Source organism: Haplochromis burtoni, unplaced genomic scaffold, assembly GCF_018398535.1.
Source record: "Haplochromis burtoni strain Fernald_Lab_line unplaced genomic scaffold, NCSU_Asbu1 Contig_512, whole genome shotgun sequence".
Lineage (NCBI taxonomy): Eukaryota > Metazoa > Chordata > Actinopteri > Cichliformes > Cichlidae > Haplochromis > Haplochromis burtoni.
Window position 1 is genome coordinate 131,093 of NW_024582873.1, and position 18,061 is coordinate 149,153.

Here is an 18,061-nt window from a genome sequence, read left to right on the forward strand (position 1 = left end):
TAAATTTTCATATAAAAGTATACAAGTGTGTACATATGCATGCAAGTATGTGCGTGCATATGTGGGTGTATCACTGAAGAGAGACATGCTGAAGCAACATGTCCACATATTAATGTATGATCAATTTTTCACCTTTCCTGGCATGTGGGTGTGCATGAGTGTGAAATGGTTTACACTTTGTGTTAAATGTCTCTGCCTGTTGAACTGCACATATGAATATGTGAATGTAACATGTAATTGAGTGTAATTAATGCATCATTAATCCTATGGCTGAAGATGTAAACTGGATGGCTCATTTTTCCCGTCAGTTCACCACGTTTACGTTTTCACACTTCACCTTGCTTCACTTTATTTAGCTTTTGCACAATTATCTGTTTGCTTGTTGGATTGGGGCACTTCCTCTTTGATTTTCCCGACCGAAGAGAAAGTAAGTTCCTGAGATTTCCAGTAACAAAAATCACAAATTAGCCTTTGAAGGTTTTGGATTAAATAACTGGTTTTTAACTTACAAAGAAAAATGTAAATAATGGATTTTTATTAAACATCCAAAATGTGCTCAAGAAATGCCACCTTTCAACTGAAACACTAGAAAGAGTGGAAAAAATGCCAAAAAGTATAATAATTTAACATAATTTATATTCCTACATTTAAATAGTTTAAAGTGTATTTTCCAGACTCTAAGTCTTTCCTCACCTTGGCCTTGTTTGCCGCCACGTAGCCGTGCAGTTTCTCAGCCTTGTAGTAGGGAGAGCCGTGGGCAGCAAACCAAACATTAAGCGCCCTCCCACCATGTTTGCTGGCATCACCCACAGAGAAGATCTGGACGTTTTCCGGCAAAGTCTGCAGGAGTTCAGCCAACGTCAGACCCAGACGGGAAAAGCGACTCTTCTCACCTCCACCACTACTACTGAAAAACTCCTCCACTGTCAGGTCTGGAAGAAGAAGAAGGAGGGGAGGAGAACAGATTTGTTTACTAGCTTCAAAAATCACCATGGGAAATTAGAGGCAGCATAAAAAGCAGCGGACAGACAGAAATATCCTGATACTACAAGTTGAATGAAAAGGTGAATAAAACAGAAGGAAAAAAGGGAAGAGACAAGAAAGTCTGAAGAGATGGAGCTGAAAATAAACAGCAGGGAACACAAGAGATGATAGAAGAAGAGGAGCAGGGAGTTATTTCCAATATTGCGTCTGTGTGCCAATGCTGATGGAGCCTGATCGAGCTGACAGCCCTGAAACTGAGACCCTGAAGCACTGTGCCACATCGACAGTCACAGGAGGGTGTAAATGTGCGTCTTGTGTCAGTGCGCTGAGATGTTGTTAAGTCATTTCCATGACTAACAACTGTTTTGTTTGAGGATAACAAGTGTATTTTCATATTTTAACAATCTGACATCTTCACTTTGGGACTCACTGCTCAGGCGGATGGAGGCAGCACGCTGCAAGGCAACGTGGTGCAGCTCTGTGACGTCTACTTGGGCGGTGGAGGTGACGTCTGGCCAGGTGCTGTCGGATACACGAACCTGCAGGTGGTATGAGCCGGGAGGAGTTCCCTCCCTAATACTGAGCTGACCTGAGCTCTGGTTCAGACTGAACAACCTGAGAGAGCGAAAGAAAGATTAGTTTGACTTATTTTCTGTTGCTGCTTAGAATTATATTTGTTAAAATACATCATATCTGCTTCTTTCTTGCATAAGAAGCGGGTGCTATTTTCAGTCCCAGCAAAAAAAGTGTGTGTACCGTTTCGGATTTTTGATTTATGTATGTTACATAAATACTTATGTCTGGATTTCCAAAAAAAAGCAGTGCAGAAATACACTTTATTAACCTCTTCCACTCTGGAGGTCTGTTTGCAAGGAACCATTTATTATCTGTCTATTAAGGGTATGATGGATAGGTTGGATATTATAATTGTTGAGCAGAATTCCTGCTGCAGAAAATGTATTAGTTCAAGGACTTATTGTTATAAGGCAAATACAAATTCAGACATTTCAGCTGTTCCTCGTGCTTGGAAAACCAAACACATTCATAAAGTTCCCAGTGAAATCTTCAATCCGGATAAAATCCTTCTCAGATGGGATTTGTCAGATCAAACTCTGACCAGATGGAGGTCAGCTGTTGAACATGGATCCAGGCCGGTGGGGGGGACTCTTGATCTGGAAAACTCTGGCAATCTCTGCTCTGCTGCACTACAGAGTGGATCCCAAACCTTGTGGAGAACATGTGCCGCTGGCTCATGTTAATATTTAACCTCTTCACACTGAAGTGACCTTCAGAGCTCAGACTAGACCAATTAATTAAGCGTTACTGAACTGAGGCCAAAACGAGTCTGCGGACGGCGCTTGTGCTGCCGCTACAAAACAAGCTCTCATGTACCGTCTCCTGGAATACCGTCACGCTTGAGAGATTTCCAAACATGTCAAAGCACTTCACAGACAGGAAACAAATGAAAACATAGCATACCGATCAATTCCAAACAAATCGCTGTCTGCTGAGGCAGAATGCTGAGGTTTTCTGGTTATTTTGTGCGTTTTGTGATTTACTGAATGTCCCCAAAGAACACTTTTTTTTTTTTTTTTAGCTATGACGTCTTTTTAGCCCAGCACGGTGGCACGGTGGTTAGCACTGTTGCCGCACAGCAAGAAGGTCCTGAGTTCAATTCCACCATCAGGCCGGGGTCTTTCTGTGTGGAGTTTGCATGTTCTCTCTCCGAGTACTCCGGCTTCCTCCCACTGTCCAAAGACATGCACTTAGTGGGGATTGGTTAATCCAAATTGCCCATAGCTGTGAATGTGCGAGTGAATGTGAGTGCGAATCGTTGTCTGTCTCTGTGTGTTGGCCCTGCGACAGACTGCCGACCTGTCCAGGGTGTACCCCGCCTCTCGCCCTATGACAGCTGGGATGGGCTCCAGCGACCCTGAAAAGGATAAGCGGACGCAAATGGATGGATGGATGTTTTTAGCCCCTCGGGCTCCTTCACCTTACCAGAACGCTTTTTCACATTTTCCCCTAGATTGTATCTTTTTATATGTAAATAACATTCAGCCTAAAGCTGATCTATACTGTGAACAAACTGCTATCTGCTGTATGCTCTGATGAGGGCAGTTCAGGAGCATCTATGGTAATTCTCTCTCTCGTGGTTCCTTTGTTCTCGGCCATTTCTTGTCGTCTCTTGTCGTCCCTCTTTACAGGTATCTCATTAGAAGAAAAGGTGGCAGGGAGCGCAATCAGGCTCTCCTTTCAATGCGTCCGCGTGAAACCTTGCCTCATCAAACAAAATGAGTGCGCCCTCGCCGTGCTTCACTGGGAATTTTCAATACCGCTGGTTATGAAGTATTAATAGCACTGTTCCTGACAAGTCAGATCCCCTTTTCTATCTCTCTCCTTCCTGTCCTCTTCCCCTTCATTCTCTTTCACTCTTTCTTTGTTTCCCCCTTCAAACTGCCTGTTTCTCTGTCCCAATTTTCCTTTCTCCCCTTTGTCGCGCGGCACCTTTGTACTGTCTCTCCCTCTTTATTTTAAATCTGTCAGCTCCTGTGCAGCTCTTTTAGTTTCTCTCTTTTTCTCTTGTGCATTTCTTGCTGCTGCGTGTCACATGAGAAGGGACACTTTAGCAGGGAATCTTTTCTGTATTAGTCCCAACACATCGTAAAACTACTTTACATCTGTCGTTCTCTGGATTCTTTCATCCAAAACTGGTCACAATATGCTCAACAGGAGTGTGTAGATTGGTCCAAATCACACTGTATATTGCGATATCGTGCATACATCTTTAATCCCAACAAAAAACATCATCTTGTCATTCATGTTTTAATTGTTTCATTCCTTGTTCAGAGTTTTGTGAGCTGTATTCTACATTTACGTTGGTTTTCCAGTGGAAGGTGCAAACGGTACAATTTTACATTTTGGATATATTTTATAGTCTTATTGTGCAAATTAAAATCAAAAGGAACATCAGGTTTGCATTATTATTTAATTATGAGTAGTACGTTAACTAGATGAATAAACAAACAGATTTGAAATGTCACTGCTTACTTACGATATCGCACAACCACAATCCTAAGCTACAAAGGAATACATTGAAACTGCAGCCTGTCTGGAGTCATAAAAAATGCATCTGCCTGCCTAAAACAAAGCAGCATTTCCATTTGAGAACATTCAAAATGTTTAAAAGAACCAGCCTGTATCTGTTTCCATCTCTTCTCTTCATCATGAATCTCTTTCCTGTCCTCAAAGTGTTTACACGCATGATTCTCTGTGACTTAAGCTGAACTCCAGACAAGGTCCAGACGATCAGGTAAGGACATTATCTGAAGTTGCACTTCCTCACATTTAGAGCACTAAAGCAGATCATATCAGATGTGTTTGCACTGCTGGAAATTCTCATCTTGAGGACGATTACATGAAGATTTACTTTAAAGGGGTGAAGGGTCAAAAACTATTTAATGCTTGATCTAACTGCCATGAACATTTGTGTTCTCACATATGCCTCAGCTGGGGAAGGACTAGAAAAGTTCAGGGCTGCACTGCGTGTGGGAAAATGGCCTTATTCAAATTTTTCTTCTACTTCTTTTCCTTCCTGTCTTTTCTTTGTTTTGTCTTTAATTGTGATTTAATTAAAAGAATCTTTCTCTATATTTTCAATATTATTGCCATACTTCTGACTTTATCTATATCTCCTTCTTTATCTTTTTGCATTACTTAATTTATCCATCTGTGCTTTCACCTCCATCACTCTCTTTCTGCAAGTCACCTTTCAGGCATCTCAGAGTTTTCAGCTGATGAGATCAAAGTACCTGGTTGGTTTGCCTTCAAAACGGTACACTTTCTCACTCCAGTCATCAAGGTCGGGGGATTGAACTTGTCCGAGCACTGTCGTCTGGAGAATACCTGTCAGGAGGTGGGGAAAAAAAGAAACAAAAAAGTCCAAAAATGTATAAGCTTTGAGAGGAATTAGTTTTGAGCACAAAGGGTCCCTCCGGTACAATCCAAATATTAAGAGTGAAGGAAAAAAAGTAGAGGCTTCTTTAAGGAGATAAGGTGACGGGCAATGCCTCATTGGCACACACGGTCATGGTTTGACGGCACAGCAGTAATATGTTCACGCATTAGTTTCCCCCTCTTCCAAAAAAAGCTGAACACAGCTCTGTAATCTCTTTAGCCGTGAAATCAGCTGCCTTTTAAAAAAGCCTCCTGTTTATGTGCTCATCAAACCCGGGACTTAAGCTGGTCTTAATTGTTTGCTTCATGGTATGTTGTTAAGGTACGTGATGGATTCATATTAGCAGGTTAATGCACTTTCATGTGGAAAGGCCCCCGAGAGGGAATCCACTAAAAATACATTACAGAATACCTTAGTTTTTCCAGCAAATTACAGAGGGCCGACAGATGGTATGAAACGCTAAATAAGTGATGTGGGCTGGAGCAGGAGGCTGTGAGCAGTCGACTGTGACAAGTACAGTTTTAACAACATGAGTGGAGAGCGCTCAGAAGGTGGTGGGAGGGCAACTCGTTCTCACTCCCAACACGTTACATACTGACGCTTGGTCAGGACCTGCAGGTGTCACATGTTAAAACATACTGGGTAACGCTTTAGTGTCATTTTTCAATATTGAAGTCTGGCGGACTTTAAAAAGTCCCTAAATGTCAGAAGGAGACAGCAAGAGACCATAATTAAATGTGCTCCGCTGTTGAAGGACGCATCAATATGGTGACCAAGAAAACTGAGGAGATGCTTGTTGCAAATGGGAGAAGTTTGACTTGTAATGTGTGGTTAATGCTGTGCAAGAGCATAAAACACAATCTGTTCCTAAACCTAAATAGTGACAGAACAAAAAGGCAGGCATCTCAGATTTGTTGAAAATGATAAATGGTGATATATAGCGCCTTTCTACCTCAAGTCTCATTTACCCAATCACACACATTCATACAGAGCTTAATCTATACCTAGCTTCCTAACATTCGCACACATACTCGCCCTTCGATGAATGCATCTGGGGCAACTTGGGGTTTAGCAACTTGCCTGAGGATAATTCGGCATGAGGCTGGAGAAGTTGGGGATCGACCAAGCTACCCTCCTGGTTGTAGTTGTGTGATTATGCCTTCTACCAGCTCAACTGCATCCTTATTTTTTTCTTATGTGGAAAAATGAAAGTACGGGTGAAGACCCTAAACACTGCACTGAAAAATGGCACTAAAGGGCCACTCAGTGCATTAAACGCTTGATGTGAGGAGATTTTTATGTGATAGGGTGGGATAATAGAGACCTAAAGGTTTAAAAAGAAACCATGCTGAATCCCTCAGAGTGACCAGGGAACTTTTAACTGGGACAATATAATATAATACATTATGTTCTGGGGTAAAGGCGTGTTCAAGCAATAGTACACCCAAACTTTCTCCAGTGGAGTGTAAAATACTAGACTGAACGGTGAGACTCTCATGAAAGAAAAATCCAAAACCAAATGAATGTCTAAACTTTGTGGATACAAACAGCACACATTTATTTAAACATCGTGTTTTCATCAATTTCCAGTTTTCAATCAGTTTTCATCAGTGTGCAGCTAGTTTACATTTATTTTACACTGGTTCACTTTGATGCCTCACTAAATCAGAGAAAAGCCTGGGGCCAGTTTCACAGTTTTTGCAGCTACTGTTCACACCACAAATGTTAGCAGCATTATGTTTCACAAATTACAGATACATTTACAGACCCTACAGGGCTCTTGCATGCTTACTGTTTTTACAAATGAAAAGCATCGCGATGAACAAAAACACTTTGTTTTCGCAAATCACATTGTGCATTCGGCACATTTAGTGAAACATGCCCACGTTTAATTTTCTCTGTTCGGGGACAACAATGAGATCACTGAATGAAAATGTCATAGATGCAACAGATGAATAGTGGTGAACAATGAAAAACTTGCCGTCACATCTAAAATCAACCCTTTTTTTTGACACAACACGCTTCATGTGATCTGTGTGTAGTTTTATTTGATCATGGCCATGAAAAAAATTTTTTTTTTCACAGACTAGGACTTCAGAACCTATTTTCATAAACCTCAGCAAACTCTGTAGCTTTGATCATGGACATTTGGAACCAAATTATGTAATAATATATAGGTTTCATGGAACTAGTCTCAAAAATTAAGCATGGGAAACCTCATTGAATTAGATAAAATCAAAACATACCTTCATAACTGTAGACAATAAAGTTGGTGTGTCCAGGTGAGTGGGGATGATCATTCCTGTCGCCGATCACAACTGTCAACGTGCTAGTAGAGCTCATTGGAGGAGAGCCGCTGTCAATCATGAGAATTGGGAGGCGGTACTCCTTCTGCCGCTCACGATCAAAAGCGCGGAGCGCAGTGATGGCTGCGCTTCCATTCCGAAAGTCCGTCAAGTTAAAGTTGGTGGCGTCTGAGGTGAGCATCAGAAGCCGTATGGAAAATGGCCCACTGTTGGTGGAGGTGTCGCGATCGGTGGCATGAAGGAGCAAGGAGGTTTCATTCATTTTCACTGGCTGAGGTGCAGCTGTGTTCTCCCAAACAACAGGCTTGTAGGGGACCTCAAACTCTGGCCCGTTGTCGTTAACATCAAGTACAGTCACCACAACAATGGCAGTGCCAGTCAGGAGGGGACTCCCTGCATCTGTAGCCAAGACCATGATCCTGTGCTGTGAAATTTTCTCCCTGTCCAAAGAATCAGCAACTACAACCCAACCAGATTGGTCCACCAGGAACTGATTGTAGGGATCTGACTCTTTGGATATACTATAAGAGAAACGCCCATTTTGGCCAGAATCTAGATCAGAAGCTGTAACTTGAGCAACAATTGTCCCCACTGGCACATCTTCAGACATAGCTGGTGACTCATAGAATTGTGGAAAGAAGACAGGAGGATGGTCATTGGAGTCTTCCACTTGAATGAGACAATAGGCGAGGCTGAAGAAATCGGCATCTTCGGCCTTCAGGGTCAGATTGAAAGTCCTTTCGTTAGGCTTCTCAAAGTCAACTTTCTTCTTAAGTTTTATTACGCCACGTCGATTCACTTTGTCTGTCTCCACAAAGAACTTTCTGTTTTCATCACCACCTACAATGCTGAAGGTTACCACAGCATTCTCGCCCTCATCTCCATCTGTGGCAGAAACTACAAGAACCTCGCTATTCACCTCAAGGTCCTCAGTCACCTGATCAACACACAGAAGTAAGTGATCTATTTACATGCATCACTGGTAAAATAAATGTAAATGTTTAAAGAAGGTTAGCGAGGTTGACTCACCTGAGTATTGTAGAGTCTCTGAGTGAAGATGGGTGGATGGTCATTGACATCTGAAACCATAATGGTGGCTGTCCCTGTCCCTGCCAAACTCCCTCCATCACGGGCCTCCACCACTACCAGATACCGGTCCTCCATCTCCCTGTCCAGAGAGCGTAGTACTGTGTAGATGGTGCCCGTAGTGGCATTGATAGAGAACAGGTTGAGGTTGATCTCGTTGCGAATGTTCTTGATGATGCTGTATGTGAGCAAGGCATTCCTGCCCTCATTGGGGTCATCCAGATCCATGGCACGCATCTCCATGACGGATGTGTCTGCAGGTGAATTTTCAGGCACTTGACCAACAAAACAACCATCTACTTCCAGTGCTGGGCAGGGGAAGAAGGGAGCATTGTCATTGATGTCTCTGACTTCTAAAAGTACATCAGCAAATCCTGTGAGACCTGCCCCTCCCTCATCTGTGGCGAGGACAAGGAATCTCCAGGCAGGGCGCTCCTCGCGGTCCAGTCGACGTTGAGCATAGATTCGTCCAGTGCGCTCATCAATGGTAAACTCACCACCAGCGCCCTGGCCATGGAGGGAGTAGCGAAGAGCACTCTGGTCAGCTTCCTGATCGGGATCTGTAGCTGATACCTACAAAATTACACAGAAATATAACGGTAAAATAAAATCTAAAATTCTCAAAACACTGAGTTTGTAGTTCAAATTAAAAATGAAAGATCAAGCTTGCTGTTTTAGTCACAGTGTTACTAGAAATTTCCAGGTGATATAAAGCACTGTGTAAATGTTTCCCCTGATTTCTTTCAAGGAGCCAGGCTTTCTGGAAATATTTTAAAGTGGTCTTAAGCAATAGTTCTCCAGGCTTTCTGCACACTGGCTGCTTCTTCACTCATTTTCAATCCACTCCTTGTACCTGATCATTTTCAGATGATTGTTTTTTTTCCTAAGCCAATGAATATTGACCTATGAACCATTTAAGCATAAAAAATCCCATCTATAACTCCATGGATGAACCAGTGTCGCATACACACATAACGGATAGCTTAGCAAAGAACTATCTTTGGGCACATTTTTTAACTAGCAGTCTGCAAAAACTGCAGGTTCTCCGATGGTTTGGGTTTGCATTTCAGTTACTGTTGTTGGGGATTTTGTCAAAATTTGTCAGAATTTTGAACGCAGAAAAACACCATCAGATTTTCATTTACACATTGCCTTCTAGCCTGTCTGATTGGAAATAGTTTCATTTTTCAGCATGGCAATGGTCCCAAAGTCACTGCCAGTGCAATAAAATATACCTAGATGGAAAAACAAACAATGGAATTTCCCCAGAGTCAACATTACTGAAGCAGAATAGAAGGCAGCCAAGATCTAAAGAAGAGGTTTGAATGTCCTTGAAGAAACCTGAAGACCACTTAAAGAATTGATGAGAAAGCTTGGCTAAGAGAGTTCAGGTTGTGTTGTAATATAAAGGTGGCCATACCACAATATCAATATTGCTAATATCACAGTATTACCAATACTAATGGTCCCTCACATTAATATCCTAAAGTATTATGTTGTTAAGCGTAAATAAACATATTCATTCTTAACTTTTTCATTTACCAGGAGCACATACTTTAAAAGATACCATTATTGTTAACTGCTATGGTTTACCTTATGGAACTGTTTTAAAATTTGATGTTTCATAGAGCCTTTGACAACCTGTTTCTGCAAAACAATCTGGGTGACAAAATTTATGTCACCCAGATTCCTCTGGACACACAGATGCATGAACTGTATTCTGGGCTTTAAGCCAGATGCTGCATTTTATAACATCAGATCTTTATTCAAATTATTTGAAGTGCTTTTGTGTATGAAATGCTGACTAGTCCCCATTTTTAAATTGGAAAAGTGGAAAAAGGGCTGAAAATGTCTTCAGAATTAAAGCACGAAACTTATTGCAGACTTACTAATCAAGCTTTTGATGATGTTGAAAATAATTTTAAACTTAAAAAATTACAAATACATAAAAAATAATCATCAAAAAACACCAACTGAACATTTCCTTGTTAAAAAAGTGGCTTCATTATAGAAGGACTGCAGCAAAAGTTAATCGCAAGCTGTCACATTTGTCGTCGCAAGTCCATTCAATAACATTTTTTTTCTTTAAAGAAACAGTTTTTTTTTTATTGTTCTTTTATACATCAGGCAGTTTCTTATTAAAAAAGCTGAACTGCTTGTTCATTATGTACAAATGTCAAGCCCAACAAATAGGACACGAGGCAGGGGGCTGATTGCAGCAGCTGCCCCTGCACAAGGGGACTTGCCAACACAGGAATAAACATTTCTCAGTTGCTTTGTCCTGTTTGCTTAATTAACCAGCCTTCCTGCTATCTCTCTGAACAAGGGGACAAGAGCAGCAGAAACGAGACGAGCTCTCACATCTGTCAAGGAGACACACAATGCAATTAAAAGTTAATAGACACAGACAAAAGCAAGAAAAAGTACACTTTTACCCTTTCTCTTCCTCTTTTCTCACCAGAGGGTTTGTTTACAGAAGGCTTTGAAGTCATCCCCCCTTCCTCCCTTCCCCAGCCACCTCCCCCATGTGGGTTCTTTGCATTTCTTGACAACGTGATGCAGGTACACAATATTGAAGATGAGCAGCCGTGGCACCGCAGAGCAGGCTGCTGTGCAGGTGAAGTCAAAAAAATATTCATTTCAAATTGGATTTTCCCCTCTGTTCGCTATCTGCTGAATTATATTTGAGGGCAAGGGCTGAAAGTGGCGGGCGTTGAGGGAGGCCCCGGTCGCCGCGTAGCAGAAAAAACTATCGAGAGCATTAGAGAGGAACCAAACGCACATCAAATCAATTCCAGCAGGCGAGGGGAAGTAGGCCCAGGTTGAGGGCTTGGTGACACATGCCTCTCTGACAGAGATTACTTCCCTGGCCTCCCAGACGCGCTTCCACCTTTTTAATCTGATTTAGCTTGGCGGCACATGCATATTACTGTGAATTACCGGTGATAGGTGTGACGAAATGAAAGCCACAGGAGGAGGAGGCTGACTCTGACTTTTCTGAAGCAACTTTTCAAATGGCAGGCAGTTCCTGTCAGGAGGTTTTGGTTGGTTAAACACTGGCGCCTCTGTCAGCTAATATTGTGCTAACCAATTTCATACATGTGCGATGTGTTAGTATGTGGTCACTTGATCTCAGGTAGGTTTTTGCTCCAGGCTAATACAGCTCGATGTTCCTAATCTAACAAACACAATTAGGTTTGTTTCCAGTACATCTAATACATTTTCACATATTGTTCATATAAACACTAACATTTTCACAATAAACTCCTTTATCTTAAAGGTATGTTTGGGAGGTGCTACTTTCTCAAGTTTATATGTTAAACAGTTTCATCTGGACTGAGTGGACATGTGATCAGTGCTTAAGGCTAGAGGCTAAAGCTAATGGCTAACAGTTACAAAAAAATGAAAACATGCCATCAATCCATCCATGTGTTTTGCAGTTACGCTGTATATGGTCATAAATTGACTAATCCATTATTTTGTTGTGTGAAAAGAGTAAAAACTTGGCACTTATTAGTAGTTGAAAACAAAGAGAACTTAGCTTAGTCTGGCTCTATTTGGGGTTCTTGGCTGAGTTCAGTCCTATACTGTTTATGGGAGTTTCCTATGAGCAGCCAATCAAATTCAGCTTAAACTGTTTGTAAGAATTTGAAAAAGACAATGCTGTGAGTGTGACTCCTTTTAGCAGTTGCTCTGTCTGTTGCATTGTAAAAGTCATAAAAATTCCCGTTAAGCATCACCAGAAAAGTAAATGTCAAATTCTTAAGAACATAAAATTGCTGTTTAATTATATATGATTTTGTATAATTTTTTACGACGCGACTAAAACTTGAAAAACCGCATTGTCTATTCTAATGTCAGTGTTTTAAAATCACAACTGAGTTGATTATAGTGAACATAATCCGATCTAAAATGACTAATAAGAGTCCTTTAAGTAACTTTTAATACGACACAAACAGATTCGCTAACCTCTAGGATGAAAACAGGAAGCTGGGTGAGTTCTTCCATCACAGCAGCGTGATACTCGGTCTGGCTAAAAACTGGTGCCTCATCGTTGCGATTTACCACCTGAACGACCACCAGTGTCTCGTTCTCCCACTTCCCGTCTGAGGCCACCAGCCGGAGCTCGTAGCGCTGCTCCATCTCATAGTCAAGAGGTTGAGCCACAAAGATGGTGCCCACTTCAGGTTCCACGTCGAAGGTGCCCATGGTGTTTCCTGATGTGATCTGGTAGCGCAGCTTGGCATTAGCACCTGGATGGAAGACATTAAGCACTTGTCAGTTTTTTAAAATCTTTTCTACAAAACTGATTTATCCGATCAGACTGCTTAGCTCTGGAGACGAAAGTAAAGGAGGAGGATGATCTTCCTGTTGCTTCCAAAAAGGACTGTTTAATTTTATTGAAATAAGAAGGCTGCAAAATCCAGCACATCTGGTGAAGAGTTGTATATGCTACTATCACTCAGATCAGTTGAATGCATCATTGTTGTGTTGCATTTTTGCTTTGGTAGAGTACGAGTTGGGCTTTCTAAAACTAAAATTTCGCCTGGTAACGGGGGCATAAATAAAGAATCTTTTGACATTTTATAAAATATTAAGTTATCATAATTACATATAAGTGTATAGATGTGATACTAAAATTGCAACACTAATGACCAGCGTCTCATGTTATGCAAATGCTCTTCCTGTGGTGCTAGTCTGATGAAAGCTCTAATTTTTAAAGATCAGTCACAGTCAAGTGATTATCACTGTGGTAAAAATGTCTCCCATTTTTTTCTTATCTATGCCCCATTAAAAAAATAAAAAAAGTTAACCAAAAATGTGAACCAAAAATTGAGGTAAGACCCAAACTGTGGATTGAGAAAACCCTTAATCCTCCGCACACAGAATTATAATAAATTGAGGTTTTGTAAGAAGCCATAATATAAGCTTTCTGGTCAAATTCTTCAGTAGAATCAGGTATTTCTCTTACAGTTGGGGTTATTAATACCTTGGCCTCCTCAAAATCTCCTCACACAAACAGTCCTTTCCCCATCACGCAATTAATTTTCTAGAGACCTACAGAAAGGCTCAGAATTAAAGTAAGATGTGCTTTTTGTTACAGCAGAAACTTGGGTTATTCTGTTGTGACTATTTAAGATTTAGGTCCATTTAAATTGGATAGTATGAATAGACACACTTCTTGTATACTGAAACTCTCACACATTTTCCATTGTGTTTCCAGAACAGATGAGTCGGACACGAGTCGGCCTTTAGTCGGCCCGAGGGTCCAGTGAAAGGTACTGAGAATGCATCCTGATCAGATGCCACTCTCTCACCTCTGCTGTCAAAAATGTAGCTGTTGCTCTACTCAGAGAAAGAGTAAAGACTTCAGATATGTGGTGGGAACCCACATAAGGAAACTAATTTCATATATTATTTGCAACCACATATTTTCAGTCATGACCACAGGTGATGGCCTGAATGTACACTGACTGTTCAGTCTGCAGCTTTTTCCGCTCACCACAGCAGCCAGTTATGATGTCTGCAGTACCGCTCACTCTCACTTCAGTTACCCTCACTACTAAACAACGCCTCAAGAACAGCAGCTCACTTGGGACATCGACTCACTTTCAACTCTGACACGGTTGCAAACTGTAATTTCTTCATTTCTCTATTGTCTGCCATTTGATCCCATCTCTTCCTGCAATCTTTGGTCTCCTTCCTGCTTTTTTTTCTGCTCCTGAAGGACTGGTCGCAACAGAAAGTGGCAAACTTCTGAGAGCACTGTTCTTTAACGGCATCATGCGTTGTTCTTGGTGGATTTACCCGACAAATGTCACAGGGACAAAAGGATTTTCCAGAAGGAGAATAACAAAAGCAAAGTCCTCTTTCAGTTGCTCCCTTTAAGGGTCGCCACATCAAATCAACTGCCTCTCACCTTGTCCCCAGCTGACTCCTTCATCCCACCAACCCAATGTTTGTCCTAAAATAATGAAAGCAAAGCAAAACACCCTTTTCTAGTTTTTACCTTTACTATTTCTACTAATATTTTCAATCACATGTTCAGTGATTTTGCAGACTAAAACTATGGTTGGCTTTTATTTCAATGTGTGTTGTAAATACACAGTTTTTTCCACAAGTTCTCCAAGTATTAAAAATGATTCTTTGAACTGATGCCACAATATTTTTCTATATCTTGCTAACTGCTTTGATGTCTAACCCCAACCAAAAAGCTTGTAAAAATGAAAATGATGTCATGTAATGCAAGTAAAGTCCAAAACAGAAACTTTATATTGGCTAGTTTTAATTAAGGAAGTATAGCAGATTATCTGCTAATTGGAAGGTTGGTAGTTCGATCCCTGGCTGCTCCAGTCTCCCTGAAACAGACTGAACCCAGATCTGCTTGTGATTCATTCATTGGAGAGTTAAAGTTAGAAAGAAAGCACTTAGATAAAAACATTGGGTGAATGAGACCTGTTGTGTTGAGTTCTACATTAAAAAAAGAAAATTATATTTAATATCTAGGGTCAAGTGGATTAATCCATGTTACTACTCCGGCTCCCAAATGCCGAATCTTGATGTTATTCTAAGCTGAAAACATATTAATGATTCTGCTCAACAGAGTAAAATAACCTTCAGTCAATGAGGCGATACTGACTTCCCAGTAAATGGAGGAGACCCACTCTTGGTGACATTCGTAGGACTCACGACAGCTTATCAACCGTTTAATCAAACATAAAATAACTGAAACAGCAGTTTTTAAATTATGGAAAAAAAATGTAGATTTCCATTTTCTTATAATGTGAATACACTTTTTTCGGTGACTTACATCTTTGCCTTAAATGCTTTGGTGACCAGTTTTTGAAGATGAGTTTACATGAACCACAGTGTATACATCCAACTTGACTAATTTCGCCCTCTCCTTCTTCTCTTCTCACATTGACTGTTCTTTAGTTTTCTTTCTTTCCTGCTTTCTCCATGTGCCTCCATCCCTCTAGCCTACCGTTTCTTTCAGCTTTGCTATGCAGTCCTGTTTTCTTCCTTTGATTATTTTTTCTTGCCACAGTCTTTTCTTCCTTCCTTAACTCTCCTTCATGTATCTTCCTCCCAAATCTTTTATTCTCCTCCTACTTCCGTCTGTTCTTTAGGCTTTTTGTCCACTTGTTTTGATAATCTACTTTCATCCCTCTTTCCCTTCACTTCTTTCATCTTTCTGTTGCTTTTCCATCTCATTCTCTAGTCTCTTTCCTTTCCTTGTCTTTCCTCTGTTGGCTTTCCCTCTACTTTCCTGATGAACTGAAGAAATGCCAGCACACACACACATAGGGACATGGTAAACATGGCAAACACATACACACACAGATGTATGTTCAGGGCCCAGAGGCAGGTCTGTCTTGGTCCGGCTAGCTCTCTGTTTACCGGCACCAATGAGACTTTAGGAGACAAACACCATCTGTGGAGACATGGAGGACCTTCATTACGACACTGGAGAGTGTGTGTGCTCGTTTGTGTGCGAGGAAAAAGCTTAAGTGCACTGGTCCGTCACAGCCTCCAAGCACGATGTGTTGTGACACTCAGCGAGCGAGTTAGTGTGTGTGTGTAAATGTGACTGTGTGTAAATGTGTGTAAGGAGAGTAGCTCCAGCGGTTTTTGCCTCCGGCAGCCTCCCTAATGATCAGTCTGGCCATATGGTGTTGCCCTCTTAACACATACACACACATATGAACACACACACACACACACGCACATGCTAGGGGATAGAGCTGATTTAATTCGCAGCCTAGCAGGAGGCCCAAATTGAGATTAAGGTCAGATCTCTGCTCCTTGTGAGGTGGACCGGAGGGGAAAGTCGTCCCTGAGCAGTGACTGCAGGTTGACACTCTGAAGGACTAAACTCATATTTGGAGGAAGTTTCATTTCGTTTTACAACCACATTAGAAAATATCACATGTTGTGGCCTCAGATGCCTGCAAGAGATACTGTGGATATTTGAAATTCAGCTGGCTGCAGTACCCAGAAATCTTGCGTAGAGCCATGTATTTATTCCAACATGACAGAAAACATTAAGCCTGATATGCGATGGTAGATTTTGGAGTAAGGTTTCCCCAGTAATTGGTAAAACGCATCCTAAAATGACAAATTCGAATACAAATAACCGAAAGCTAAATTTACAGTGTAAAAATTAAATATTAGTCTGCTGCATGACTGAGCAATTGGAGGGTCCAAAGACATTAGACCCTCCAGACATATGCATCTTCCAGGTTGTGACAGATGGTGACAGCAGTGGTTCCAAAGAGACTTTCGATGCAATGGAAATCGATGTGAATCTTGATCACTGTAAACACTGATGTTATGGGCTCAGTCACTCATTTTGGGTCATAGTGAAGAAGAATTAAGTCTATTTTCCAAATCTTGGTCATACCATGTTTAAAAATCGAAGGTTATCTGTGGTATGAAACCACAAACTCATTCAATAACGGGCTGTCACTCACAACTAATTAGTTAATGGGCAAAGTCAGGCTGTCCCTTCTCATCACATATGTTTTTTTGGGTTCTTTTTTTTTTAGCAAAAGCAAATATGCTCATCTTGAGGCTTCAAAAGAGGACTTAATGAATAGATACATCCATCTTCTCCTGTTATTGTGTGCGATAACTGTTATTCATGTCATAATAAGTTCTGTAAATATTAATATCTGACTTTTCGATATAGATTCTAGCAAGGTGCTAGAAACTCCTGAGATATTTCTATATTGATATGATCCGTAATATTTACTCAGCACATCAATGATGTGAATCTCCTTTTCTACCACATTTTCAAGGTGCTCTGATCTGAAGAAGATCTGTTGACTGTGGAGGCTATCTATCTATCTATCTATCTATCTATCTATCTATCTATCTATCTATCTATCTGTCTGTCTGTCTGTCTGTCTGTCTGTCTATCTATCGTCTGCCTGTTTCAAGGTGTTGTGCATTCAGACATACTCCTTTGCATATTTGGTTCTAATGAGTTGTTATGTGAGTTGATGTTGTTTTCTTATCTGTTCGAATCAGTTAGAACCATTTTCACCCACAGAACTTCCAATGACTGGATATGTGAAAATCCCATTCGATCACAGGTCTCTGAAATACTCCGACCAGCCCATCTGGCACCAACAACCATGCTGCATTTACAGTTTTTCTCAGTCGCTTTGGTGCGTTTCTCAGAACACCATTAACATTTGCACAGCAGTTAGTGCATTTCCCAAAACAATTAGTGCAAACTGCAAAACCTAGTGGATAGCCTGCAAAAGCACGTCACATGCACAGAATTGATTATCCATACCTCAAAAGCAAGTATCCATGTCAATGAAACTGTCAGTGCCATCAAAATGAAAAGTCTTGACACCATCTTTATGAACAAGATAGTCAAATGGCATTGTCATGTTTCCACTAAGACAGTTTATAATTTCAGTGTTTCCCATTGCAAAAACAATTGGTGACACCTGAAAATGCTGATGACAGCACTATGGCCTACCTGTACAGCCATCTGAAATGTGCAGTAAAGTCACTGTAGATGTTATGGGAGTCTTGGGAGTAACTGAGACACTGAATACGTACGTTTCACATTTCCATTGCGCAGAAGTGTTTGTAATCCTACAGAATTGTGCAAAAGAAAAATATGCTACAGTCACTTGTTCACTGTAGAATACATGTAAAAATAAAATCACCCATTTGGTAGAGCTGTGCACTAATGTGAACAATAAAC

The 18,061-nt window shown here is 40.9% G+C and overlaps 1 protein-coding gene across 1 annotated transcript in view; it reads right to left on the minus strand.

Moving 5' to 3' along the window:
- Window positions 1-18,061, minus strand: part of si:dkey-22o22.2 (neural-cadherin) — a 138,393-nt gene that overhangs the window by 18,955 nt on the left and 101,377 nt on the right. Inside the window, exons 17-22 of the mRNA XM_005946955.3 lie at window positions 12,304-12,587; window positions 8,278-8,907; window positions 7,189-8,185; window positions 4,797-4,890; window positions 1,415-1,599; window positions 694-932 (exon numbers count right to left, since the gene is read on the minus strand). Of these exons, the coding sequence (XP_005947017.1) occupies window positions 694-932; window positions 1,415-1,599; window positions 4,797-4,890; window positions 7,189-8,185; window positions 8,278-8,907; window positions 12,304-12,587 (2,429 nt within the window). The remainder of the gene's footprint in view (window positions 1-693; window positions 933-1,414; window positions 1,600-4,796; window positions 4,891-7,188; window positions 8,186-8,277; window positions 8,908-12,303; window positions 12,588-18,061) is intronic.